The sequence below is a fragment of the Camelus ferus genome, chromosome 6 (assembly GCF_009834535.1).
Source record: "Camelus ferus isolate YT-003-E chromosome 6, BCGSAC_Cfer_1.0, whole genome shotgun sequence".
Classification (NCBI taxonomy): domain Eukaryota; kingdom Metazoa; phylum Chordata; class Mammalia; order Artiodactyla; family Camelidae; genus Camelus; species Camelus ferus.
The window spans coordinates 21,888,271-21,914,761 of NC_045701.1; the positions used below are offsets into that span (position 1 = coordinate 21,888,271).

Below are 26,491 nucleotides of genomic sequence, written 5' to 3' on the forward strand. Positions count from 1 at the left end.
CTCCCCTAACTTCTCCAGAACTTTCTGTAACCCAAATTACCTCTTGCCCAGGATAAAATACTGCTACCTGCGACTTCCTCTATGCTGACCCTCACCCCTCAAGGCCTCTGTCTCCTCTGTTGAGTCATCCAAGGAAAAGAAAACTCCTGTCTAAGGAGGAGTATCTAAGCCTGGTGGGGAACCCCCTCCCCAAGCCCCATGACTCCCCCAGCCCCTCGATGGCCCTTACTGTCCCTCAGGAGGGCCTTGCTGGAGCAGACCCTGCAGAGGGCAGAGCTCCTGCACGACTGTGAGGAGGAGGAAGCCTGGTTGAGGGAGTGCAGACAGCTGATGGAGGATGCAGCCCTGGGCAAGGATCTCAGCCAGATCTCAGCGGCTCTGCAGAAACACAAGGTACCTGCTACCCTGCACCCTGTCAGTTCCCCCCTCCCTGCCCTGCCACCCTTCTCAACTAGCTCCTTATTCTGCGCTCCTCCAGGTCCTGGAAGCTGAGCTCTGCCGCCGCCAGGCCTTGTGCGCTGATCTCGTGCAGAGGGGACGCGACCTGAGTGCGCACGGGCCCCCAACGCGGCCGGATCCCCGAGAGAGGGCCGAGGCGGTGCACGGCGCGTGGCAGCGGCTCCAGGCCCTGGCGGCGGGGCGGGGAGCGCGGCTGCAGGCAGCGCTGCTTGTCCAGCAGGTAGCGGAGCGGGCGGGCAGCGGGCGGCCGGGCGTGGCGTGCGAGGTGGGCCAGTGCCCAGCCTGCCCTCCTCCCCGCAGTACTTCGCTGACGTGTCAGAGGTGGCCACGTGGCTCCGGGAGCGGCGGTTGACGCTGGAGAGCTCGTCTTTTGGGCAGGACCAGGCGGCCGCCGAAGCCTTGCTGCGGCGCCATCTGCGGCAGGAGCGCTCCTTGTGGGCCTTCGGGGCCGAGCTGCGGCGACTGGACGAGCAGGCGCGGGCGGCAGCGGCCCGGGCGTCACTCCTGGTGCGTGGGGACCAACTGGGCAGGGACCCAGACCCACAGGCTTCGGATACCAAATGCACGTGCTGTGCCCTTCGTCCCTCGGTCACACAGAGGGTGGAAATGGGAGGGCTTTTGTGGCCCCTGAACCGGAAATTGCGGGCTTTCTCTGGGCTCCAGGGTGCACATCCCTCCTCAGCAGCATCTCCCCTGCCACCCACCTCCCCCAACCCCGCCTTGAGTTAGTGGAGTCCTGTCTGCCCATGATTGGAGGCCATCCAAGTGTAGTTTGGTGTTGCTCACTTCGTCCACCAGTTTCCAGGCACTGTTCAGGTTCCTCCAGGAGTGTCCCTTTACTGTCTCCACCAGGCCTAAGACTGACCCTTCACCTGCAGCCCTGTTGAGCTCTCTCTCCTGACTTGGCCCTTGTAGGCTTTGGGTGGCTTAATCACTACAGCAGACTGCTTTCTGAACCCCACCTCTGCAGTTCATTAAGCCTACAGTCTTTAAAAAAACATACCTACCTGGTGGGCAGGTTGATCCAGCCCTATGAGGGTTTATGCTTATCTTTCAAGAAGCATATATGTAGCTCAAGATGTGTAAATCATGGCCCTCAGACCCTGTGCTCTCATTTGGCCCCTTTACTCATCCTAAGGAAGCACCATGTCCCGCACACCCTCCCTCTGCCCAGCCATGTCCCATGCACCCGCAGAGCTGCAGCTCAAGTCCTCATATCTTAGGACGGGGCCTGGTGGCTAGTCGGCAGCTGACTGGGATTCTGGTCCTGGTCCTGGTCCTGGTCCTGACTACCAGGACCAGACTACCAGGTCCGAAAGGTCTATGATTCTAAGTTAGCTGAAGTTGAGCTAACCCTTTTCCTTTGCGTTTATTTATTCCCTGGAGCACACAATTAACAATTTTTGAAAATAGATTCACAGTGTGTTAGAAGTAGTCTGGTCCAGCCCCCTCACTTTACAGATGAGGTAACCAAGTTCCACAGAGACCAAATTCCTGCCCTAAGACCTGCTGGAGAGGCCTCCCAACTCCTGGTCCAGGGCTGTTTCCACCTTATCCCTCACTGTGTAGCTATGATGTTTAGCTCCTAGCCTAGCCCTTGCATTATACTAACGCATATTGCTTTTGGTATTGCCTTCCTCCTGTTCTGTGTGGCCTGCTTGAGTTAATTTTTTAAATGAATGAATGCAAGGAACCTTATCCTTCTTTTGTGTCCTCACCTGCCCAGCCCCCTTGGCATTGATAGAGGGGTTACTCCTTGTCCCTGGTATTTTCAGACCCTTGCTTTGCCTAATAATGCTGGTGGGTTGGTGCAGAGATGCCCTCTCTGCTGGGAGTAGGCGCCACTTTGGCAGCTAAGCAGAGCTTTCCCTCCTCCATACAGAGGGAGCCCCCAGAAGGCTGGAGCAGAGTTGATGGGCATGCGACCGGGAGACCCCGGGTTGGAACCCGCATTTTGGCAGTGCCGGGCAGCCAGCACCAGGCAGAGTGCCCTCAGGACCAGATGAGCTTCATCTGCAGAGGTACAAGGCCAAGACCCCATGTGGGAACCTTAACAGAGCTTCATAAATTTATTCCATGTGGTTCTCTGTGGCATCTCTAAGGACTGAAGGGAGGAAGTTAAGGAAAGGCCACTTGGGGCTCAGCAGAAAGATGTGGAGCTGTCTGAAATTCTGAGTCTTCCTTTTTTTCCCCCCTTTCCAGTCTCTTTTGGGGGGAATCGGGGGAGGTAATTAGGTTTATTTATTTATTTTTGGAGGAGGGACTCGGGATTGAACCCCGGACCTTGTGCATGCTAAGCATGTGATCTACCACTGAGCTATAGCCTCCCACCAAAGAGGGAGGAATGGATCTGAACAACTCTTTTTTCCCCCATTTTCAGTCTTTCTCTGTGCCTATTCCTTTTCTTCAGTCCCCTCAAGCTGCCAGAGGCACAGAGGGATGGAGGCAAGATGCTCATCCTCCCCCCTCAGAAGAGCCAGCCTGTTGCTTCCCCTACCCATCTCTGCCCCAGCTCCTGCCACCAGAACCACTTTGCCTCCCACTCTGCAAATGCTACTCCCCCAGCAGGGCTCACTGAGGCCTACCTTGTCCTTGAAATCTTTCCCAGCAGCCCCAGACTGTTCCAGTCATCCCCTCCGCCCGCCCCTAGACACCCCCATAGTATTTATTTCACACAGTGCACATTCAGCTTATCTCTGCACGGTCCTGGGAAGTATCCCTCTGGCTCCAAGTCTGTGGGCTTGCAAGCCTGAGAAGATTGTAAGCCCCTGGACAGGAAGTCCCGCCCCTCATCCTCTTCTAGCCCCCACAGGGCTAAGTAATAAATAATCCCCCGGCCCGTCCCCACTGGCCAGCTCCCAAATCAAGCAGAGGAGCAGGACCAGCATGGCCCTTAGAACCTGTGCTCCCGCAGGGGCGCGCTTCACCCAGCTCCCAGGAGAGGCCCTGCAGCCCCTGTACCACATGGAGCCCGACACCTGGGAACTGAAGGATTGGAAGGGCTGCCAGGCCACAGTGCCCATCGGCCCCATCATGGAACAGAAGTCCCAGGTACCGCCACTGCCTCCTCACCCCCACCAAGCCTTCTGCTGCTTGCCGGGAGTCCCCTCCAGACACACTGCCCTCTATCTACCCTGTCGGCACAGGTGGTGTCTGCCCCGAGCTCTCCAAGGGAAGGCCCAAGAAACCCAGTGGCCTGGCATGAGGTTTCCTGCTACTCTGGCCCCCGGGGCAACCAGGAGATGGTCCTCACAGATGAGCCTGACCCAGACTTTGACCCTAACACCATCCTCCAGACACAGGACCACTTGAGCCAGGACTATGAGGGCCTACGGGCTCTGGCAGAGGTAATGCTCCTTGTTCAAGAAATATTCACGTTGCCACTCCTCTGTACGCGACTCTGAGCTGTGAGCCCAGGGACGGAGCAGTGACTGGCCGTGCGCCCTGCCTTCGGGGAGTTTATATCATGGCGGAGAAGATGTGAAACAACTCGTTAGATGGATGGGGGTGTGATGGGAGCGTGAGAGGGCAGCCCAGGTCAGGCTGGGGTGTGGGGGTAGGCGTCTCTGAGAGAAGGACATTTAGGCTGAGACTTGAACAGTGAGAAGCTGGGAGCAGGTGGAGCTAGGGGGAGGGCAGGGGGAGAGAGCGGGGAGGAGTGTTCTAGGCAGCACCTGTGCAAGGCAGGAAAGAGGCCCAGTGGAGGAGTGAGGGCCAGGGTGCTTGGGGCATAGCAGTAAGGCCAGGGAGTAGCAAGTAAGTGGCTAGAGGAGAGCCCGAGAGGAGCAGGGCCGGTGAGCAGGCCCTGTGGGAGAAGCATGGCTTGTTCCTGAGAGCCAAAGGGCATGAGCAGGACAAGATCTGAAGAGTATACACTGCCGGGGCCCTCTGCCCTACGCCAGCTCCTTGCCCTTACCTCTGACAGAGGGCACAGACCCAGCAGGGGGACAGGGACCATTTCTGTCCCAGCTCTGGGCTCTGCTGGCATGGAGGGGTGATAGTGACCTCCTCTGAGCACCCAGTGATGGGCACTGACCTCTGGGCCGGCCTCTTAGCACCGCAGGGCCCGGTTGGAGGAAGTGGTGGCCCTGTTTGGCTTCTATGGCTCATGTGGGGAGCTGCAGTCCTGGCTGGAAACCCAGACAGCCCAATTCCGAACTCTGCGGCCCCAGGCCGACAACTTGGAGGTCATGCAGCTCAAGTATGAGGTACAGTATGGGGAGCCTTAGCTGCCTGGCCCCACTGCCCCTCCATATTCCTGTCCTCCCCCCTCCCCACCTTGCCTCTGCCTCCCTGCTATTCACTCCTTGCCTCAGGGCTCCGGGTTAGATGTGGTCCTGGCAGGGATGGAGCTGGCCTTGAATTTTTCTTAATTGAGGTATCTTTCGCACACAATATTATATTATTTCAGATGTCCAACATAATAATTAAGTGTTTGTATATATTGGAAAATGATCGCAACAATAAATCTAGTTAATATCCATCACCATATATACAGTTATGGAATTCTTCCCTAGTGATGAGAACTTTTAAGATTTACTCTTTTACCAATGTTCAAATATGCAATACAGTATTCTTAACTATAGTTGCCATGCTGTACATTACATCCCCATGACTTATTTATTTTATGACTGTAAATTTGTACCTTTCAAACTCTCTCCACCCATTTCACCCTCTCTCCACCCATTTCACCCTCTCTCCACTCCTCTCCTCTGGCAACCACCAGTCTGTTCTCTGAATCTATAAGCTTGTTTTTTGTTATTGTTGTTTTGGTTTGGTTTGGGGGTTTGGTTTTTTTTTTTTTTTTTTTTTAAGATTTCACATGTAAGGAAGATCATATGGTATTTGTCTTTCTCCATCTGACCTGTTTCACTTAACATAATGCCGTCAAGTTCTATCCACATTGTCCCTGACCTTGAATTTTTAAAGGATCCTCCTAGGCCTTTAAGGGTGCAGATCACTGTCCTTTCAAAGGAATGCAGCTCAAACATCTCTGTAGCAGAGCATATCTGAGGTCATTCCTAGTCTTAAGGGGAGTGTGGAAAGAGAAAAAGCCCCCTCAAGGCCTGGAACCTCCTTTCCCCAGAACTTCCTCACTACCCTGGCTGTGGGAAGAGGCCTCTGGGCTGAGGTTAGCAACTCCGCTGAGCAGCTGAAGCAGAGATGTCCTGGAGACTCCCCCCAAATCCAGCAAAAGCAGGAGGAACTGAGCCAAAGGTGAGAATGAGGAAGGAGTGCAGGATAATAGGGGAAGGCTGGATGCAGTGCCTGGGCCTGAATGTCTGCTCGCCTGACTCCCGGACGTGTCAGAGACAGAGGGCGTGGGGACAGCCAGCCTGGCAGCCTCTGTCATGTGAGCCTTTGGCCAAGGCCCCAGGATGGATGGGGAGGTGCCCCTGTGATGGAGACATCCCTGTTCCCTCTGCCCAGGTGGGAGCAGCTGGAGGCCCTGAAGAAAGAAAAGGAAACACAGCTGGCATGCTCCATGCATATGTGCAGTTTTCTGCAGGAGTGTGGATCCACACGGGTCCAGCTGCAAGACATGATGCTCCAGCTAAAAACCCTGGAGCTGGGGCACTTAGAGGACAGCCACCACATCCTGCAAGTGGACCGGCAGAAGATGCTAGCGCTGGAGAGAGGCATTCACTATCTGCAAAGGGCAGCGATTAAGTACGGCCTGGGTTTGGCACAGTGAAGGCCTGAGCAGGGTTGTGAAATGAGGAAGAGGGCAGAAACTGGAGTGGGGAGGATGGGCAAGATGTGCTGTCCAAAGGGCAGGGACACAGGTTGGGGAACCACATGAGGAAATGCTCATGGTGCAGGGGAGAGCCACACATGCTTGCTGCCCCTGGGTCGAGGGCGAGGAGGGGTTTAGAGTTGCCACCACTTTCCCTGGGGAGCACAGCCCTGGGCTCTGGGTCCAGGGCGGCACACTGACTGGGCGGTGGGCCTTGTCTCCCAGAGTCAAGGAGTTGGGCCCCGCAGAGAGCCAGTCCCTAGAGGGACAGGTGGAGGCGCTGCAGGGGCTGCTGGAGCAAGTGCAGCAGCAAGGGGCCCAACGGGCCCGGGCCCAGGCCGAGGCGCAGACCCGCCAGACCTTCCTGCAGGACAGCCGGCGACTACTGCTGTGGGCGGACAGCGTCCGGGCTCGGCTGCTCAGCGAGGAGGATGCAGCGGACGTGGCCTCAGCCCAGCGGCTGCTGGGGGAGCACCGAGACCTGCTGGAGGAGATCCGCCTGCTTCAGGAGAGGTCAGGACAGGAGGGCAGACAGGGCACACTTCAGGCTGGCCACGGCTGGTGGGGATGGGGCACCAGAAAGGGAGAGGCATGAAGCAGCTTGCACCCGAGGGAGTGGCCCGGGCTGGTGTCTGGCATGGTGCTTGAGGCAGGTTTACAAAGAGTAGGGTCTAACCAAGGACTTGTCAGGCATCCTACATACTTTGGGGAGGGACCCAGAGCAGAATCTGAGCTTCCTAGAAGGTTCTGTCCAGTCCAGGCCTGACCATACCCCATCCAGGTGGGCCTGGTGGATTGCTTTGCCAGGGAGGCCTAGCCTCCACACCTATTATGAGTAATGAGGACCCCACTGGCCCCTGGAGTCAAATGGCTCAGGGCCCCCCTGGGACACCTAGCTCCTTGGTATGGCGATGCCACCTCATTTCCTGCAGGGATGATGGTTCAGGCCTGTCAGGCAGGCAGGGCCACTGCAAACAGTCTGCAGGCTGTGCCTCACATGAAGGAGCCTGACAGGTAGCCAAGCAGGCACTGAAATATAGCCCGGCCCCTGCTCGCTAGACTCTGTTACCCACTTCAGGGCTGCATCAGCTCAGGGAAGGGGAGCCTTTTCCTAATTCACACAAAGGTGTTACCTGTTCCCAAGCTGTGAGTCTATGGGCTGCACCCAGCAGAGAGGGGCACCTTTCCTAATCGCTCCAGGCTCCATTGGGCCCTGCAGTCGGGCAGGGAAGTGGTTTGAGTGATTTTTTTCTGGTTTGTGCTGTCCCAATGTATCCACTTGCCTGGACATCACCGTGAGCATCGCCAACTGAAGCAAAGGTGTGACACGGCAGGGAGCATGGGAACTAGTGAGTCCCGGTGCTGTGCTGGGCTTGTTACATTTGATGTCTCACTAGAGGGCCAGGGCACCGCTGTCTTACGGGGCATGTGAACCTCCTGGGCTAACCAGTTACCCTCACATCAGAACTTGAAGATGAAAGAATGTGGAGGCAAGCGGGGAGGAAGGTTGGCCAGAGGAGCAGATAGAGTTTGACCATCTCTGCCTGTTGTCCTGGACAGGCTGCAGCAGCTGGAGGCTCAGGGCCAATGCATGGCAGCCTCAGACTCCGCAGACTCCCGAGAGGTGGCCAGTGCTCTAAGGCTCCTGGGCCAGCAAAGCTGGGGGTTGAAGGCCGCCTGGGAGCAGAGACAGCAGCAGCTGCGCGAGGGGCTGGAGTTGCAGAGGTTTGGTCGAGAAGTAGATGGTTTCATTGCCACCTGTGCCAACCATGAGGCCAACCTCCTACAGCTGGACAGCCTTGGGGTACGGAGTTGGGAGTGTGCAGCTGGGGTGCTACTTCCCCAGGAAGTAGGAGCTTAGAAGCCAGGCTGGGAGGGAGGCCTCTGGATTTTCAGTGGGTGAGATGGTGCTGACCCCATTCGCCGAGCCATGACCTCAGTCTCTGCATCCCCAGGAGGACATGGGGGAGGCCCAGAGCCTGTTGCAGCGGCACCAGGAGTTTGGACAGCTCCTGGGTGCCCTTGGCCTTCGGGCAGAGGATCTACAGGGACGGGGCAAGAAGCTGGCTCAGAGACAACAGCCTGCTGCTCACAAGTGAGCCTGGGCCTGTCTGGGTCGCACCTGCATGCCCCAGGTTTCTTAGCACACCCAGCCTGTCGCTCTGAGGCTGGGAGAGTGTGCAGGGAGTGGGGGCACAGTGGGGCACCCTGAACTTCAGTGGGCCCCACCTTTAGGGTGGGCATCAGGTGGAGTGGAGCCTCCCCATACCCTCCCCTACTCCGCTGCCCTCCAGGGTCAGAGAGCAGCTGCGGAGGGTCCAGGTGCAGTGGATCAGGGTCCAGGAGCGGAGCGAGCAGAGGAGGAGGCAGCTGCTGGCTTCCCTCCAGCTCCAGGTGAGGGGCCAGCCCTGGTGCCCGAGGCCTCCCTAGGGGCAAAGGCTGAGTCCTCTGCCACACTAACAGCTGTGCTATGTGGAGCAATTTACAGTTGACAGAGCACTTCCCCACACATTAATGTCACTGACCCTCCCATCACCTCTTCTGAGACAGGCATTATGGCTCTAATGTTTCCAGATGAAGAAAACTGAGGCTGAGACCACACCGCTCAGAGGCAGGACTGGGCACAAAGCCTAGGCTTCTTGAATAACCCCTCACCCTCCTTCATCCAGTGCTCCCCGCCCCCATGTGTCCCCATTCTAGCCATACTCCAGGCTCTTGCATGGGCCATGGGCTCCAGCTGTAGACTTTAGCTTTGTCAGATATTTATTCTGCCCACATGGGGGCTCAAAGCTGAGCCAGTCCACAGGCCTTCTGGAGCCTAAGCCTGTCTGGATGCAGAGGGCCGTATGTGATCTGATGCAGCTTGAGTGGTGGGGACCTGGCCAAGCGCTCCTTCTCTCTGGGCACAGGGTGCCGTGGGGCCGGACTGTGATTCTCCAGGCCTCTTGAGCTGTTTTCCTTGAGATATTTTTCTCCCCATCTTGGTTTCCCTGTCCCCAGGCCTCGACTCTCTTACACCCTTGGATGGGCTCCTCATCCTGCTCTTCCCCTGGGGGCCCTGAAACCCCTCCCCCAGAGGACCTCATACCTGTCTTCATCCCCGCTCTGTGACACCCACTCTCTCCCTATTCCGGGGCAGGAATGGAAGCAGGACATGGCGGAGCTGATGCGATGGTTGGAGGAGAAGGGGTTGATGGTGGCGGACAAGTGCTCCCAAGAGCCTGGCAACATCCTGTGGAAACTCAAGTGGCACGAAGCAGTTGAGCGCGAGCTGCGGGCCACCCGTGGGCACGTGGAGGGCCTGCAGCAGGTGTGGGACACTGGGCACAGGGTGCAGGGCCTACTTGGCTTCACATCTCCAGCTTCACAGCATGTTTTCATGGAACACACTCCCTGAAGGAAGAATCAACCTCACTTACGATGAAATTATGATCCCCTAGCTTTGCCCTTCACTCAGCAGGCGCCCTTGGTCTTGGTACCCAAACTGGCCCAGAAAGTTGCCATCTTCCCTTCCCCTCAACTCTCCAAGGCAGCCCCAGAACCTGCCGCCTCCACCTGAACACAGCCCTTCCCACCAGCAATCTGGTGCCTGCTCCCCCCCACACTATTTGTGGGCAGCAGAGAAAAGCCCTCCTGCCTCTGCCCACAGATCTGGGGCCACACAAACAGCCCAAGCCCTTGCTGCCTGTGAAGTGCATATTACAGCCACCCCCACTCCCCGACCCCGCCCAGGCCCAGCCCGCCACTGCCACTCCCAGTACCCGCAGCTCAACAGGATACCCGGGGCCTCTGTGTCCGCGGCAGGTCGGGAGAGGGCTGTTGAGCAGCTGGCCCCATGCCCAGGAGGACGTGCAGGCGGCGCTCCAGGGCCTGAGTGGCAAGTGGGAAGAGTTGCACCGCAAAGTGGCGGAGCTTGGGAAGCAGCTCTGGCGGGCTCGGCGACAGGACCAGCTCCTGGGGCTGCTGCAGGTCAGCCGAAGAGAAGGGCAGGGCACGGCAAGGGAGGGAGCCTGAGGCTGGGGTGGGCTGGGAACAGACAGGACAGGAAGGGGAGAGGAGGAGTCTGGGTGGTCTGCTGACTCAGGCGGCCCTGGGAAGTCCTGCAGCTGTGGCGGCCTCTGGCCTCCGGCACGTTAAGCCTGGCTTTAACCATCATTGGCCAATCCAGGTTGTCTCCTGTGTGCCCGTGTGTGGTCAGCACAACTTGAGTCCCCCAGAGAGGAAGAAGTGTAAGGGGTCGGGGGTATTCATGAGACTCTGGGACGAGGTTTGGGCACCAAGGGTGGAGGGTGGACAGTGGCAGGGACAGAAGTCCTTGGTGAATCCTGTGTGCTACAAGCCCTGCAGCCTTAGAGCCCAAGAAGGGCTGCCTGCTAGCCTGGACATGGAAAGCCTAATGCAGCAGCCCACCTCCCTCCCCAGGAAGCCAAAGAGAAGATGGAGCAGCTAGAGGGGGCCCTGCAGAGTGCAGAATTGGGGCAGGACCTGGGCTCGAGCCGGAGGCTGCAGAAACAGCACCGCCAGCTGGAGGGCGAGAGCCAGGCGCTGGCCAGCAAGATGGCTGCCCTCGTCTCCCAGGCCCACCAGGAGGTTAAGTCCCAGACCATCGTGGAGGAAACCCAAAAGTACCTCCAGAGGTACTCGCCTGCTTCTTCTGTCTCCATCCTATCGTGTGTAACTGCCACCATGTGAACATGAGATGGTTTCGCCCAGTGAGCCCAGCAGGGAAACCCTGAGGTGGTCCAAACCTCCTTCTCTTATGAGTAGAGCCATTCCTGGGATAGGAGGATCAGAGACCCCAGCCGGACATCCTAAGCACCCCACAGCCTGAAGCCAGCCAGCTCACCTGGGCGAGAGGTTGCACCTGGGGCCCTCTCCAGCTGCCTCCCCTTCATCAGATGAGGCTTCCGCATCCCCTGCCTCATTCCTCGTGGGTCCCTGGCTGCTCAGAGGAAAGGACTGAGCCTTGGACCTCGCCTGTTCCCAGCCTCTCCCATCTCCTCCCTCCACCCAGGTTCGAGTCCCTGCAGGGACATCTGGCCGCCCGGCGAATACAGCTGCAGGCCTCGGTTGAGCTGTGTCAGTTTTACCACCTGAGTGACACGGAGCTCACATGGGTGGCAGAGCACATGCCAGCACCCAGCGCCAGCTCTGCCAAAGACTTGAATGGTGCCAACAGGCTTCTCCGCAAGCACAAGGTAATGGTCCCAGTTTTCTTCCAGGATCCCTGACATTCCATTCCCAGACCCTAGATGCTCTGCACCGCCACTCCTCAGGGAGCCCTGATTTCCAAGTCCCTGCCTCCAGCCCTTCTCTGCCTGTAAGTTTTGCCATGATTGGGCCCCAGAGCTGCATCCACAGCTCTGTTCTGGGCACAGTGTGGCTAAGGGAGCCCTAGAGGCGGCAGCCCCTCATGCTCTTCTTTGGCAGGTACTCTGGGCAGAGGTAAAAGGCCACCAGGGACACCTGCAATGGGTGCTGGGTTCTGGGCAAAGCCTCGCAGCCTCGGGGCATCCCCAGGCCCAGCATATCATGAAGCAGTGCCAGAAGCTGGAAGGCCGCTGGGCAGAGCTGGAGCAGGCATGTGAGGTGCAGGCCCAGCGCCTGCAGCATGTTGTTGCTCTCCAGCAGGTAGGATGCAGAGAGCACAGGGTTGGGGGAGTAGCCAAAGTTGGGCAGCCTCTGTAAGCGAGGTGTGCGGGACCTGGGACTCTCAGGGAGCTGGGTCAGTGGGGAGAAGTCTGGGCCCGGAGCTGCCTGGTGCCCGAGGGCACAGAAGCCTCTTTGTGCTGCCTGCTGGAGAGCAGGGCATGATGCCCTCAAGGGGTGCTGGAGGGGCCCATCTGAGATCGTCAGGGTGAGTTGGCACCATTCTTGGCAGTATTTCCTGGATGTGTCAGAGTTGGAGGACTGGGTGGAGGAACAGTGGCCGCTGGTGAGTGGGCAGGACTACGGCGGGGACGAGACAGTCACCATTAGGCTCATCAGGAAGCACCAGGTACTGTGTCCTGAGCATCCCTGGCGTGGTCTGGACCACAATGATCCCGGGCTGTGAGGAACGCATCTGTCACATGCACAAAGGGCACATCCTGCTTCTCAGAAGCACAGCGCCCTGCTCTTTTCCTGGAGAATGTCCAGCCTCTTCCCCACTCCCACCCAGATCCTCCAGGGCCCCTTGCTCCTCACAGAGCTCCCTTCTTCAGAGGCCACCCCTTTGAGGAGTCCACTCCTCCTCCATCTCTGTAGCAGCCACACTCCTGTGGCCCCAGGATGTCTTTGCCTTCTCTTCCTGCTTCTCCTCCCCAGGCATTTCTCTCTCTCTCAGGATCACCTGTTCCCACCATCCCCACATCTTCTACAGGTTTCTTCCTCCTATAGTTTGAATATCATCTTTTGAATTAACCAAATGCCATTCCGGAAACCTACCTCCCCTCACAAGCATCCCTGATTAAAGCGAGGGAGACCTGTAGCACCCCTCCTCCTTCCTGGAATCTGACTCTCAGAACCGCACACGAGCCCTGGACCCCACAGGAGTCCTGGTTCCTCTGGTCATGGAAGTGTCCTCCTGTCTGGGCATTTCATCTACATAGCCCTAGCGGTCAGTGTTTCAGGGTCCTGTTCCTGAGGACTTTCAGTGAGCCATTCCTCAGGGGCACATCATAGCCCTGGCCTCGTGGAACTTTGACTTCCCGGGCATCCTGGGCAGCTTGCTTAACTCTGTCCATTTTCATATTGTGATGCTGGGGCCCAGTACAGTGCCTCCCTTGGCCTGTCTTCCTTGGCCCACGTTACCCAGCATTCACTCTTCCCTGCTAAACAGTGAGCCCTCTGCGGGGGCTCTGTGTCTTCACCTCATGGTATAGTCAGAACTCCATCCCTATTGTGTAGGTGGATGATGGGTGCATGAGTGAGCGGATGGGGTGGGGTGAGAGGATGGGTGAGTGAGCGGGTGGGTGGATGAGTGGAAGGAGAAGATGTATGGGTGTGTTATCAACAGTTGAATGGACAGGTGGGTGGACCTGAGCCTGGCACAGGTCCCTGTGTGCTGGCAGGCCCTGCAACAGGAACTGGCTCATTATTGGAGCTCCCTGGAGGAGCTTGAACAGAGGGCCCAAACCCTCACCGGCCCTGAGGCCCCTGCGCAGCTAGGCGTGGTGTGGGAGAGGCTGCAGGAGCGGCTGCGGGCACTGCAGGAGTTGGCGGCCATACGGTGAGGGTTGCTGTGCCCCAAGCTTTAGGGGCCTAGCCACGGTTGACTGTTTCCATATGGTAACCCTGAGTTCGAAGGGGCCCATGACCCAGGCCCATAGAGCTGTCAGATGATTCCTTGCTGTGTTGATCCCCTCTTTCCATAATTTCACTGGGCAGGAACTCCTACCCTCTAGCTCCCAACTACCCATCCCTTCCCCACATCCACACCCTTACCTGCCCTACTCTGGATTTCCTATGTTTACTTCTTCCTGAATCCAGAGTCTCAAGCTTGGCCAGAGACCACAAATTTGAATATTGTCTTTTGAGTTAACTAGGTCCTCCTTCAGGTCATCCATCTTGGCTGGGCCAGATGTCCCGGGGTGGGGGGGCTAACTCCTGGGGAACCACGGGCTATCCCCACAGGGACCAGGAGCTGAAAGGAACCCTAAAGCTGCAAGAGTTCATGAGGGAAGCCAAGGAGCTACAGGGCTGGCTGGTCAGCCAGAAGCAGGCAGCCAGAGGAGGAGAGAGCCTTGGGGAGGACCACGAGGACGTCCTGGTGAGAAGGGGCCTGGGGCAAGGAGGAAGCCCAGAGGCCAGACACTGCGGGCCAGGGGGCCGGCTGCACTGTGTGGAGAAGGGGCCATGGGTCAGGAGCTGAGGACAGGCCTTCTGACTAGAGTGGGCAGGCACTGCGGCCATCCAACCCACATGGCCCAGACGTCACTGAGGTGCCTCTCTTCCCGGGCCACTTGCTGCCTCACCAGCTAGGGGCCACCCTGTCACCTACTCCCCTCTCTCTTCAGCGTCTCTGCACCAAGTTTGCGAAGTTTCAGCACCAAGTGGAGCTGGGCGGCCGACAGGTAGCAACCTGTCAGCAGCTGGCGGAGAGCCTGCTGGAGCAGGGGCACAGTGCTGCCCCCCAGGCTCGGCAGACGCAGCAGGATCTGCAGTGAGTGCCCGGCGGGCCCGGAGCATTAAGAGAGGGCACGTGCTCCCAGGGTCACCTGGGCTCTGCCTGCCCCTGAGGTGTCTTTCTGTAGAGAGGCCTGCCCCCGGGGAAGCCCAGCCTGCCGCAGGTGGCCTGGGCTGGTGGGGCCGGGAGGCTGGGTGTGCAGGTTAGAGAGCCCTGCCCAGACCCCCAGCAGCACTTTTCCAAACCACTGGCTCCTAGGACTTGGAGGAGTTGCTGTGGGAAGTCTTCCTAGCTGCCTACTGGCTGGTGGGGGGCCTCCCCCAACCTGTGAGCTTTGAGGCAAGGTCGTCCCTGTTCATAACCCGCAGCACAGAGCCTGGTCCAGTGGAAGCCTTAGGAGTTCAGGGAGAGTTTGCTGAGTGAATAAGGATTGGAGAGGAGATGTGGCCTCTGCGCTCGAGTGATTATAATCTCGTTGACCTATTGAGACTCAAAGGCGCAAGATGAACAGAGCATCACAAAGCACAGAAATCAGTTAAGTGCTGAATGTGACAGCAGCAAAGGACTGAATACAAAGCAAAGCTAGAAAGACAGTCTCCAGGAACAGGGCCAGACAGGAGAGGGGGTTAAGAAGGGAAGACTCGGGCCAGTCCTAGATGCAGCCCAGAGAGCAGGTGGGCTGACCAGCCTAGCAAGGGGGTGGAACGAGGTGCTAGGTCAACAGCTGATGTGCTGCGGGTCTCCCACGCACCTATGGGCAGGGCTGCCTGGTCGGAGCTGTGGGAGCTGACCCAGGCCCGTGGCCGCCGGCTCCGAGATGCTGAGATCACCCTCAAAGTTCACAGAGATCTGTTGGAAGCCCTCACCCAGGTCCAGGTGTGAGCCTGGGGGGAGGAAGGGGGTCCTTTCTAGAAGTGGACCCAGGCTCAGCACCCCACTTTCCGTTCCTCATCCCCTTGGCCATCTCCTTTCCTCAGGAGAAAGCCACCAGCCTCCCCTGTGACGTGGCCCAGAACCTGTGTGGGCTGGAGGCCCAGCTGAGGAGGCACAAGGTGCTGGAGCTTGAACTTGTGGGCACTGAGCAGCAGGTGAGCCCAGGTCTGGCCGCCTCTCCTACTGCAGGCCCCACAGACCCCCTCAGGCCTGCCCATCTGCTCTCTAACTTGTCCCCACTCCCTCAGGGCCGCCATTTGGGCCCATTGTGCATGGCAGGGCATGACCCCAGGAGGGAGCTGTGGGACAGGCAGGCCCTTCAGCCTCTAGGAGGACTCCCTCCTTCCCTCCCTACCCTCTACCCTGTCCCCAGCTGCAGGAGCTGCTGGAGGCTGGAGGCACCGTGCAGAAGCTGGGCCCCAGGCCTCAAGCCCACGCGGTGCAGCAGAGGCAGCGGGCTCTGGTGCAGGCCTGGGAGGCCCTGAAGCTGCATGTGGAGCAGCGCCGGGCCCGGCTAGAGCGGGCAGGGCTCCTGGCCCGCTTCCACACAGCGGTGAGCCATCATTCCCCAGGGCAGCATGTGTGTGTGTGTGCACGCGTGTCTGTGTTGCACCATGAGTGTGCAAGCACTAATGAGGCCCTCCAGCTCCAGGTGGAAGACGAGTGTAGACACGTGCGATGTCCATCTGGCTGGTCAGAGGGCTGAGCATGGGGCTCAGCAGTGACTCCTTAGGTTTAGGTCACCGCCTGGCCAGGTAAGTGACAGCACAGTCAGGAGACAGGGGTCCCAGCCAGAGTTTGGGAGGAAAAACAGCCCAGGAAAGCCCGTAACTGGAGACTCAAATGTCCTAGACAGTGACCTCTGGATCAGCCATCTTTTTAACCTCTGTGTTAGGCTCTCTGCTAGGAGCTGTGGGTGGGGAGAGGAGGATGACATGGAGCCTATGAAAGATGGGACCACTGCCGTCAGGGAGCCTGTCTCGCTGGGGGATAAGCCTAACACCCCAGAGAGTCAGATGGGGACAGCGGGCCTGGCCCTGGGCTCTCCCAGGAGTCCCCATGTCCCAGTGCCTGGTAGGCTGCAAGGCCCAAAGTGTGACACTGCAGAAAGGCTTGCATTTAGAGACCTAACTCTGCCACTTTCTAGCAGCGTGGGCTTGAGCAAGGCACTTACCCCTAGCTTGTTACCCACTGTGTGTGAGCGCTTGGAGATTTCAAAACTCTCGCACACGTGTGCCATTTACCCTTCTTCATCTGTGCAATGATTTTGGACAAGGCTCCGAGGCTCTTCCAGCTCTAACATGTGTTTGCACACAAATCTGTAGAAGGCCACTTGTGAGTGTTGAACTGGAGATTCAGAGGACAAGGCAAGTCGGGGCCAGGGAAGGCTTCATGAGGCAAAGAAGGCCTCAGTCCTTGATGAATGTGTGAGCTTGGAAGGGATGGAAGGCAGGAGAAGAACTTCTAAGCAAGAAAGGCAGTGAAAGCAAAGGATGGAGAGAAGTCTCGGTGTGGGTGAGGAGGAGGCTGGTCTGGCACCTGTGGAAGTTCAGTGGCCCTGGGAGCACTGGGTTGGATGGCAGCAAGGGAACCAGGTGACCCAGGGCCCTCACCTGAGGCTCTGACCTGGGACGCCTTGGGGCCACTCCAGTACGTGCGTGGATCCACGTGGGCTGTTGTCGTGCCTCAGAGCCTTGTTCTCTGCCACCCAGCCCATCCCAGCCTGCACCCTACTCTCTCCCTCTGTCTCCCTGGGATCCAGGTGCAGGACTACACCTCTTGGGCGGCCAGCATGTGGCAGGAGCTGCAGGTGGAGGAGAGCTCCCAGGAGCCCAGCAGCAGCCTGCTAAAGCTCAGCACCCACCACCAGCTTCGGGCAGAGCTGGAGGCCCAGGAGGAGCTGTACCAGCGCGCCGCCCAGCTGGGCCAGCAGGCGCTTCTGGCTGCCGGGACATCCGGCAAGGAGGTGGGCCCCCTTGTCTAGTGCCCCCTCAGCCTATCCTGGCCAAGCCTACACCTGACAACTGTGCTCACACCCTGCCCCGCTGTGCCACACCAGCCTCTCCTCGGAGGCTTCCCTCAGCATCCACTTCTGTCTGGTCCACGTGGCTCTCCTGAGCGCAGGCTCCCTCTACTTGCCCATCCCCAGGTCCAGGAAGGGCTGCGAGCCCTGCGGGACAAGCGAGAGCAGGTGTTCCAGGCCTGGGAGCAAAAGCAAGAGAGGCTGCAGGCCGTGCACCAGGAGCAGCTCTTCCTCAGAAAGTGCGGCCACCTGGACCAGATCCTCACCGCCTGGGAGGCAGGTGTCCTCATCCTGGAATAGGCATACCTGCCTCCTAGAGGGCCCTCTCCTCCCTCACTCGCTCTCTTGCTTCCTGGGGCTTCTGGTTTTTTCCCTGATACAGAGCCCAGGGGCTGTTCACTGCCTTAGCCCAGATGGCTGCAAATGGGGAGGGGGGCTGGTTGTCTGGATAGTCCCTGATGGCCCCTTTGACTTTTCTGTGGGCTGATCCAGGTCATCCTGAAAACCAGTGCCCTGGGGAGCTCAGTGGAAGAGGTGGAGCAGTTGATCAGCAAGCATGAGACCTTCCAGAAGGTGCTGATGGCCCAGGATGAGAAGGTAATGGGTCCGGGGAGTCCTGCATGTGGTCAGAGGTGGGTGGTGGGAGTCTGGGAAATTTGGAGAGTTCTGAATGGGGAATTCAGGGTGCTTGGTGTGAACCCACAGGTAATGCTTATGTCTGGGGGTGGCCTGTGGGGCTAGGGGAGCCTGGTTGGGGCTGACTGTGCAGAGTTGGACGTGTGGTACAAGAGGAGGGCCTGGGATGGGGTGAATCACACTGCAGGGACACAGAGGCCACTTGGTTCCATATCACATGGTCACTGGGGAGCTGGGGGGTAGTGCTGGGAGGACTGGGCAGCCCTAGGTCACGCAGGGCTGAGGGTAGGGCTTTCCTTAGGGCCAGCCCCTGCTCCAGCCTCCCCTGTATGGTAAACAGTGGGCTGTGTCCCCCGTCCTACCACCCTGCCCACAGGAGGCAGCTCTGCGTGAGCAGGCGAAGATGCTCGGGGGCCCCAGGACGCAGGACATGCTCCACACAGTGCTGGAGCACCGGGCTCGGGTGAAGAAGCTGGTGGAGAGCCGGGGACACACCCTGCACACCTCCCTGATGATGGGTGCCTTCACCAGGGCCACCACCCAGGTCAGAGGGCCACCCCAGCCCAGTGCCTGCCACCTGGGCACATTTTACAGTTTGCAAATGATGTTCGCCTTCAAGGGCTCATTCAGGCCTCACCACAGCCCTGTGATAAGGACACTGAAGTTTGGAGAGTTAAATGGCTTTCCCAGAGGCCATACTGGAGCCCAGAACATTTGATTTGAAGACCCTGTGTGTGGAGACCCGTCTGCTTCCTAAGCTCTTGAAGAGCCAGAACATAGAGAGGTGCTGAGGGGGAGCAGAGCAGTCTAGGAACCTAGGACAGGCAAGCTGAATCTCTAAAATGAGATCCCACCCAAGGTCCCTGCTCAGCCCTTTCCTGTGGCTGGGGGACCAGCTGGGCCTGGGGGTGTCTTCCTGGGCTCAGACCATTGAATCTCATTTACCGGACACTGCCCAGCCCAGCAGTCAGCTACCTGGGCATGGCTGAGGGCAGGCGTAGGGGATGTCTCTGAACTGAGGCAGCATCAGCATCATGAGATTCATGTCCCCACCCCCGCCAGGCTGAGGACTGGATCCAGGAGCGAATCCAGTGGCTGAAAGAGCCAGTCCCTCCTGGGGACTTGAAAGATAACTTGAGGCACCTGCAGAAACACCAGGCCTTTGAGGCTGAGGTCCAGGCCCATGAAGAGGTCATAACCTCTGTTGCCAAGGTAACAGCCAGGCCCTTAGCCCCACCCTGCCCCAGAGGGAAGACTCTAGGATGGCCAAAGGGAAAGGTCTGAGGCGGGGGGGGGGCGGGGGGGGGCCTGTGATGGAGAAAAAGCAAGCAAGAGAAAGGGTGACAGTCAAGATCTCTTGGTGTCCCCTCTCTTCCCAGGAGGGCGAGGCTCTCCTGGCACAAAGCCACCCTCGGGCGGGAGAGGTCTCCCAGAAACTGCGGGAGTTGCAGGAGCACTGGGAGAAGCTTAGACAGACGGTGGCTCTCCGGGGCCGGGACCTAGAGGACAGGCGGAACTTCTTGGAATTCCTGCAGAGAGTAGATGGTACAGAGGCCTGGATCCAGGAGATGGTGAGACCCAGCTGAGCAAGGACAGAGCCAGGGTGGGGTTGTGGGGCTGACAGGTTGGGGAGGGAGCCCCAGGCCTGCAGCTCCCTGCCTGATAGGAGGGAGCCCCAGCAGGAAGTTCCCAAAGCCTCCACCTGCCCCTCCACAGCCCCAGCAGCTGGGTGCCTGAGGGATGGGTGCACCTGGGCCCGGATGCTCAGAGTGCAGCCTTCCGGACACTTGGCCTCCACAGGAGGTGATGGTGGACGTCGGCGACCTGGGCCAGGACCTTGAGCACTGCCTGCAGCTCCGCAGGCGGCTCCACAAGTTGCAAGGAGTCTGGGCCGGGGTAAGGGGGCCCCACGGGGGAGAGGTAGGCCAGTGCATCCCTGCATTGGGAAATGCAGCTCAGAGCAGTGACCGAGCACGGGCTCTGGGGCCAGATGTGAACTCTCGTGTCGGCTTTGCACTTACAACCTGCACATGCTTAGGCAGGTGCCCTCACCTCTCCGAGCCTCAGTTTCTTCATCTTTAAAATGGGGCTACTGCTTACCTCATAGGTAAGGGAGCCTGTATGTGTGATGGTGGTGGTTACACTAATCTGTATATATAATAAAACTGCCTAGAACTATGCCACCCACACACACAGGTGTGTGCATGTAGAAACTGATGAAGTCTGAATGAAGTCTGTAGTTTAGTTAACATTTGTACTGAAGTCAGTGTCCTGGTTTTCATATTGTACTGCAGTTACATAGGATGTTACCATCGTGGGTAGCTGGGTGAAGGTGACATGGGACTTCTCTGTACTACTTTTGCAATTTCATGTGCATCTGCAATTATTTCAAAATTTTAAAATAAAGAACACACATGTCTGGGCGTAGTGGACAATCAAAAAACTGCAGCTGCTCGTTCAGCACTTCAGCACCTGCTCACCCCCCTACCCCAGACACACAATCCGAAAATCTATTTTTCTTATAAGGTATAGAGGAAAGAAATTGGGTAAATGTTTCAGAATCAAGTGTTAGAGCCTAAACACACCAACTTCACCCCCTGAGGTAAGTATGTATGACTTTTTAAAAGCTGCAATGCTCTGATCTAAGATAGCCTTTGCTAATGGTGGAATTTCACAGCCACTGTGCCAGATGCCGTAGTAAAAAGAGCATTAGATACACTTGAGGAGCTGGGCTTGAGTCCTGCCTGTGCCATAAGTTCACCATGTTAGCCTCTGAGCTCTGCTCTGGCTTCTGTAAGAGAGAGCAACCCCCTTCCCTGCCCACCTCGTATGAGACACCTATTGGGAAGTGCTTTGAAAACGTAGACCAATGCAAGGTGCTTTTACAGGGTCAGGATGCCTGCCATCCCACCCAGTGCCACAGACCCCCTCCCCATGTACCCATGAGCCACACCCAGTGTCTAAGCAGTGGCAGCCGAGGCCCAGTGACTCCCAGGGGTGGGGACACCCAAACCCCAGGGGGCTGGCACTCACCATTTCCTTCTACACTTTCTTTGCTTTTCTTATCCTGAGAAGCTTCATTGCAACTTTAAAAGCTTCTGTTCCTCTGTGCATGCCTGCCCTCTCCCTCCTGCCTGGTCCTGACCTGGGGAGCATATTTTCCAGCCTTAGAGACAGCCCTGGGGCTACAATCCCCAAGTGGATCTTCCTCACTGCACCCGGCATGGGGTGGGATGTCCACAGCTGAAGCAGCAGCTGCCTCCACTCCCCAGACATGTTATTCCTCGTGCTGTTCTGGGACCAAGCAAACCCTCCAAGTGCTGACTACAGTGCAAAGAAGGGTCTCAGAGCAGGTGCTGCCAATGCCCTCACCCTGCACCCCCCACAGGACACGGTGGATGACGCCCGCATCAGGATTATCAACGACTTGTCACTACAGCTCAAGAACCGGGACCCCAAGCAAGTCAAGACCATCTGCCAGCGGCGACACCAGCTCAACAGCAGGCCAGTCTCTGAGCCGGAAGCAGTGGGGCTGGAGACAGGGCTGGAGACGGGGCTGGAGACGGGCTGGAGGGTCACCTCAGACTCAGCCTTACACTCTCTCTGCCAGGTGGAACAGTTTCCATGGCAACCTGCTCCGGTACCAGCAGCAGCTTGAAGGGGCTCTGGAGATACATGCATTGTCCCAAAAGCTGGGTGACATCACTGAGCTGATTAGGGAGAAGGTAAGCAGTGGAAAAGCCGGTTCAGCCCAGGAGCCAGTGCCGCCTGAGTCTCTGCATCTCTCCCCTCATCCGCCTCTCCTCTTCAGCTGGGTACTGGGAGGCACGTCCCGCCAGGGGGCCATCAGGGGGTCTGCCAGGAGCTCTCGGGGTTAACTCTGGACCTAGAAGCCCCCATTGCATGCTCGGAGGCTGGCCCACCTGGCTCCTTTCTCCCTCAGAAGCACTGTGTCCAGAGGCCAGAGGACCCCCCACACACACTGTTTCCTCTGTTGTCCCTGAGCAAGGCCAGAACCCGCAGGAGGTTTGCCCGCGGATTGTGTCAGCAGCCACAGAGAAACGTGGCCTAGGTGCTGGCAGAGGCCGGAGCGGAAGAGTGGTCTGCAGCCTGAGAAGCCCCCCAGGAAGCAGGTGGTGCCCTGTTCTGGGCACGCAAAGGGCTCTTGCCAGCTGTTCCTACCGCCCCTCTGGTTCCTGCCTCAGCCAGGCCGGTCCGTGCACTGTCCTCGTGAAGGAATGAGAGCAAGTGAGACGATGCATGTGGAGGCACCACCGGTGGAGGGTATTAACTCCAGCTCAAGTCCCTCCTGGGAATCTTCCCCCTCCACAAAAGGAAGGGCCCTCTGGTCAGGGTCAGCGTCCTGCTCCAGCCCACGGAGGACACTGAGAAGGGAATCAGGCTGGGCGCTTGCTTCGCACACAGAAACCCTGTTGCCGGTGACCCATCTGCCACGAGGGAGGAGCTGAAGCAAAGGCCACTGGTAACACCCCATTCCTCTCCAGGCCACCCTGGTCCAGACCCTGGACTACGGGAAAGATCTGGAGGGTGTGCAGAGGCTGATGCGGAAACACGAGCAGGTGGAGCAGGAAATGGGCCTCATCCAGGAACAAGTGGAGGTGTGCAGCTGGGCGCGGAGGTGGGCCCGGGCCCAGGGGACCTCCACTGTGGGACCCTGGGCAGGCATGTGGTGGCAGGGTGGGGGTCAGGACCTCAAGAGCCAGCCAGATCCACTCAGCTGCACACCCACAGGCTGGGGCCTCTTGCAGCTGGGGCTCCCCTGAGCACAACCTGCCTCCCTGCCCCAGCCCCTGACCCTAGCTTCTCACACAGCCCCTAGAGCGTGAGGTGGGCCGTCTCTGCCAGAGAAGCCCTGGGGCAGCCCACAGCCTCAGCCTCAAGCAGCAGGAGATGATGGACAGCTGGTGGCAGCTCCGGAGCAGGGCCCAGAAGCGGTACAAGCCTGGGGCCTCTTTCCCTCACTGCCCTCGTGGACCCATCCCCTGTAGCATCCCAGTCCCCAGACTGCCCCTAAGAGTCTTCCTCTGTCCTTGCAATAACCATCTGTATTGTCACCGTATTAATTCCCAGCCCATGGGCCCTTTCTTTGGCTGAGGGGATTCAGGGAGAGAAGGCACCTGTGGGCACAGGGGGAAGGAGGGGCTTGGAGGCCCTGGGACTAGCTAATGACCCTGGTGGACAGGAAGGAGTCGCTGGATGCCTTGCACCAAGCTCAGAAGCTGCAGGTGATGCTGCAGGAATTTCTGGTCTGGGCCCAGAGGCTGCGAGCTGACATGGATGCCCGGAGCACCCCACGCAGCCTTGCGGAGGTCCAGCACATGCTGCAGGAACAGCAGGAGTGCAAGGTGAACGGCCCAGGCCCCGGGGCCTTTCTTGGGATCTCATGTCCTCCCTGGCCTCCCCCTTACTGTGATCCCAATTTTCTCTTGGGTTCTTTCTGCATCAGCTGCCTCTGCCTTTCACCTCTTCCACCCTAATCCCCTCAGCTGTCTTCCCCACCTCTCCTCCTTCCCACTGGGCTTCTTCCCTCCCATTCAGGGAGCCTCAGCCTCTGGGATCTGAGCCCAGTCCTCTTACAGGCCGAGCTGGACTCCCGAACAGACAGCATCAGCCTGGCCCGAAGCACCGGGCAGCAACTGCTTGCCACCGGGCACCCAGCCACCTCCGACATCCGCCAGGCCCTGGCTGGTTTAGACCAGGAGCTGAACAGCCTGGAACGGGCCTGGCAGGAGCACCAGCTCCAGCTGCAGCAGGCTTTGGAGCTGCAGGTAGGCAGCCTTCATCCCAACTCTGCCCCTGAGGCCTATGCTAAACCCACTGCCCCTGGTCAAAGCCAAAGCCAGAAAGACTGCTGTACCAGGGGCTTTTCCCACCACCTACCACGCACCATTCAGCTCGTGCGCTGCAAGTCTTCCTGCTGTGGGCTCGTTCTGTTAAGCCAGGCCCCAGCATCCTGGTTTCCCCACTGGGAACCCCAACAGGCTCACTCTCCCTGAACCCTCTGCTCACTTCCTCTTGCCTTTTTCCTTTTCTTTTTCAACAGCTAGTTCTGAGCTCTGTGGAGCAGATGGAAAGTTGGCTCTGCAGCCAGGAAGACTGCCCAGCCAGTGAGGGTCTAGGGGTAGGTGCCCAGCAAGAGTGAGGGAGGGTTTGCAAGAGCAGCATTAGAGATCAAGGCAGACAGTGCTGCCTGAGCTCCCAGGCCAAGGGCATCTCCCAGCCCTAGGGCATCTCCCAGCCCTCAACCACATGCAGTTGCTTACCCATCCATCACTGGTATTGGTTGTGCACCAGGAGGTGCCGTGGGAGCTTGGAGGGTGAGTGTGTGGCCCTGGACACATTCTTGCCTCCTTCCCAACATGCTTCTCACCTCTGCCCTTCTTACTTCCTTACACCCAGATGTTTGCTTTTCCCACCACTGTCCCAAGCTCTGTGGCAGGAGGGCCTGACCCATGAGGGCGCTCAGAGAATAATCAGGGCTGACTCGCCCTGTGCTGACGTAGCCTTACTGGGAGTGCAGAGGAGGGGGTGTCCCTGTTATGTGGAGAAGCTCCACCTGCTCTGGAAATTCTGACTCTTGACCCATGCTTGGTTGAGAATCACTGCCCTAAAGCCAGATACAGCCTGGAGGGATTCGGGGGATGTGTTTGATCAGATGGTTCTAGGTGGGAAAGCAGATAGCTCGGGAGGAGGAGGGGCAGCCCCGTGGACAGCATCAATCCCCAGGACTCCCCGGCCAACGTGGAGACCCTGCTGTGGAAGCACAAGGTGCACGAACGGGAGCTGGAGGCACGGGCCTACAAGATCAGCGCGCTGGAGGCCACCACCCGCAGCCTGCTCCAGGGTGGACAGCCCGAGGCCCAGGGCGCCCTGGGCCGGTGCCAGGCCATGCTCCTGAGGTACAGCGGCTCTGGGGCTAAGGGGTGGTGGGTGGGCTGGCACGAGTGTCTGGCTCTTCCCCGGCTCTTCTGCCTCTTAGCCTGGGCTCCCAGCATTTTCCGGGTGCTGAGGTCGGATGCCAGGACCCCACCACTCCTGGCCCTGCAGTGTGTCAGCCTGCTGAGTCACACAGCACATGGTCACCCAGCTAAGATAAAAGGGACTTTTACAGAGCAGCATATAGTGAGAAACTAAGAGAGAGATGACCTCATGGGATGGCGATACCAGAGCACAGTGGTTAGACAGCTGAGTTTCTGTGCTGCCCACCCACGGTGGGACTTGGGGCAAATTTTTCATGGAGTCTCGTTTCACCATGAGGGGGTAACAGTACCTGCCTCTTAGGGTTGTGGTGAGGATGGGAAAGGGACCCTTGATGTCCTGACGCAGTGCCTGACAGTTGGCAGATTTCTTATGCTCATGTAACTGAAGCTGGCATAGCTATGAGCTCTGCCTTTTTCCCTCATAAAATCCCATCTGGTTCAGCTGCCCCGTCCAGCCCCTCAGGCCAAGGCATATTTGGCCAAAAGCCAGATCCCAGATTGGCAGGGGTCTCCCTCCTTCCCAGAGAGCCCACCAGGGCCCACAATGCTTGTGGCTCCTGTGCTGGAGCCCTGGCAGCCACCCCCTCCTCTTCCCTGCAGGTGGGCCCCACCTGGCTGCCTGAGGTCTTTGACTGACAGATGGCAAACGTTGGTTTGCTGGTCTCTGTCAACACTCCCTCCCCCTAGTCCCCTTAGGTAGTTCCTGGCAGACTTGGCTGCCCCCCAGGACAGTGCCACCCTACCCCCTCCCTCTCAGGCTCCTTGCATCCTCTGAAGCCATTTTCATTCCATCAAGACTCTGCATCTCCCCTGCCCCCAGCCCCCTTTGGCAGCCCCAGCAGGAGGACACAAGCGTTCCCACTCACGCCAGCGTCGGGGCTACACTGGTGGGAGGTGTGTGTGCACCCAGGTGGGGTGAGGGTGAGGGGTGTTAGAACTTCTTTTCCTCTTTAATAGATCTCACTTCTGATGTCTATTTTTGCGCATATGGTAATGGACTTACTATATTTGTACAGAAGTACACACATATATAAATCAGTACAAATATACACACGCACACTTACAAATACATCCCAACAAAGTCGCACTAATAGCAGTGTCTGATCAAAACAGTGATGTAGACACTGAGTTAGTTTGCTAGGGCTGCCATAACAAAATATCGCAGACTGGGTGGCTTAAACAAGAGAAGTTTATTTCTCATAATTCTGGAGGCTAGAAATCCCAAGATCAAGATGTCAGCAGCGCTGGTTTCTCCTGAGGCCTCACTCCTTGCCTTCACACAGTCCGTCCCTGTGTGTGTTTTCCTGTCCTAATCTCTTCTTATAAGGACACCTGTTGTATCAGATTAGGGCCCACCCTAATGACCTCATTTTAACTTAATTACTACTTTAAAGACGTTATCTTCAAAAACAGTCACATTCTGACATACTGAGGATTCGGACTTCAACCTAAGAATCTGCGGAGACACAATTCAGCCCGTAACAGGCACTAATGAAGAGAGGAAGTAGGGTGTGTCTCTATTTCAAAGGAAAGCCCAGGGGTGGGGTATAGCTCAAGCGGTAGAGCGTATGCTTAGCATGTATCGTCTTGCGTGA

General features: G+C 58.0%; 1 protein-coding gene across 1 annotated transcript in view; it reads left to right on the forward strand.

Moving 5' to 3' along the window:
* The first annotated feature begins 76 nt into the window (after positions 1-76).
* Positions 77-26,491, forward strand: part of SPTBN5 (spectrin beta, non-erythrocytic 5) — a 36,818-nt gene continuing 10,403 nt past the window's right edge. The window contains exons 1-40 of the mRNA XM_032480867.1: positions 77-393; positions 479-679; positions 760-966; positions 2,342-2,480; positions 3,374-3,510; positions 3,606-3,806; positions 4,515-4,667; positions 5,546-5,676; positions 5,890-6,129; positions 6,422-6,709; positions 7,757-8,000; positions 8,152-8,291; positions 8,491-8,590; positions 9,336-9,506; positions 10,001-10,165; positions 10,619-10,833; positions 11,211-11,394; positions 11,627-11,827; positions 12,078-12,194; positions 13,249-13,406; positions 13,811-13,946; positions 14,194-14,339; positions 15,065-15,179; positions 15,281-15,391; positions 15,610-15,789; positions 16,999-17,202; positions 17,386-17,535; positions 17,752-17,856; positions 18,272-18,439; positions 18,958-19,107; positions 19,275-19,466; positions 19,696-19,815; positions 21,284-21,399; positions 21,506-21,620; positions 22,401-22,514; positions 22,729-22,850; positions 23,099-23,261; positions 23,496-23,684; positions 23,960-24,037; positions 24,643-24,815. Of these exons, the coding sequence (XP_032336758.1) occupies positions 199-393; positions 479-679; positions 760-966; positions 2,342-2,480; positions 3,374-3,510; positions 3,606-3,806; positions 4,515-4,667; positions 5,546-5,676; positions 5,890-6,129; positions 6,422-6,709; positions 7,757-8,000; positions 8,152-8,291; positions 8,491-8,590; positions 9,336-9,506; positions 10,001-10,165; positions 10,619-10,833; positions 11,211-11,394; positions 11,627-11,827; positions 12,078-12,194; positions 13,249-13,406; positions 13,811-13,946; positions 14,194-14,339; positions 15,065-15,179; positions 15,281-15,391; positions 15,610-15,789; positions 16,999-17,202; positions 17,386-17,535; positions 17,752-17,856; positions 18,272-18,439; positions 18,958-19,107; positions 19,275-19,466; positions 19,696-19,815; positions 21,284-21,399; positions 21,506-21,620; positions 22,401-22,514; positions 22,729-22,850; positions 23,099-23,261; positions 23,496-23,684; positions 23,960-24,037; positions 24,643-24,815 (6,434 nt within the window). The 5' untranslated portion in view covers positions 77-198. The remainder of the gene's footprint in view (positions 394-478; positions 680-759; positions 967-2,341; positions 2,481-3,373; positions 3,511-3,605; positions 3,807-4,514; positions 4,668-5,545; positions 5,677-5,889; positions 6,130-6,421; positions 6,710-7,756; positions 8,001-8,151; positions 8,292-8,490; positions 8,591-9,335; positions 9,507-10,000; positions 10,166-10,618; positions 10,834-11,210; positions 11,395-11,626; positions 11,828-12,077; positions 12,195-13,248; positions 13,407-13,810; positions 13,947-14,193; positions 14,340-15,064; positions 15,180-15,280; positions 15,392-15,609; positions 15,790-16,998; positions 17,203-17,385; positions 17,536-17,751; positions 17,857-18,271; positions 18,440-18,957; positions 19,108-19,274; positions 19,467-19,695; positions 19,816-21,283; positions 21,400-21,505; positions 21,621-22,400; positions 22,515-22,728; positions 22,851-23,098; positions 23,262-23,495; positions 23,685-23,959; positions 24,038-24,642; positions 24,816-26,491) is intronic.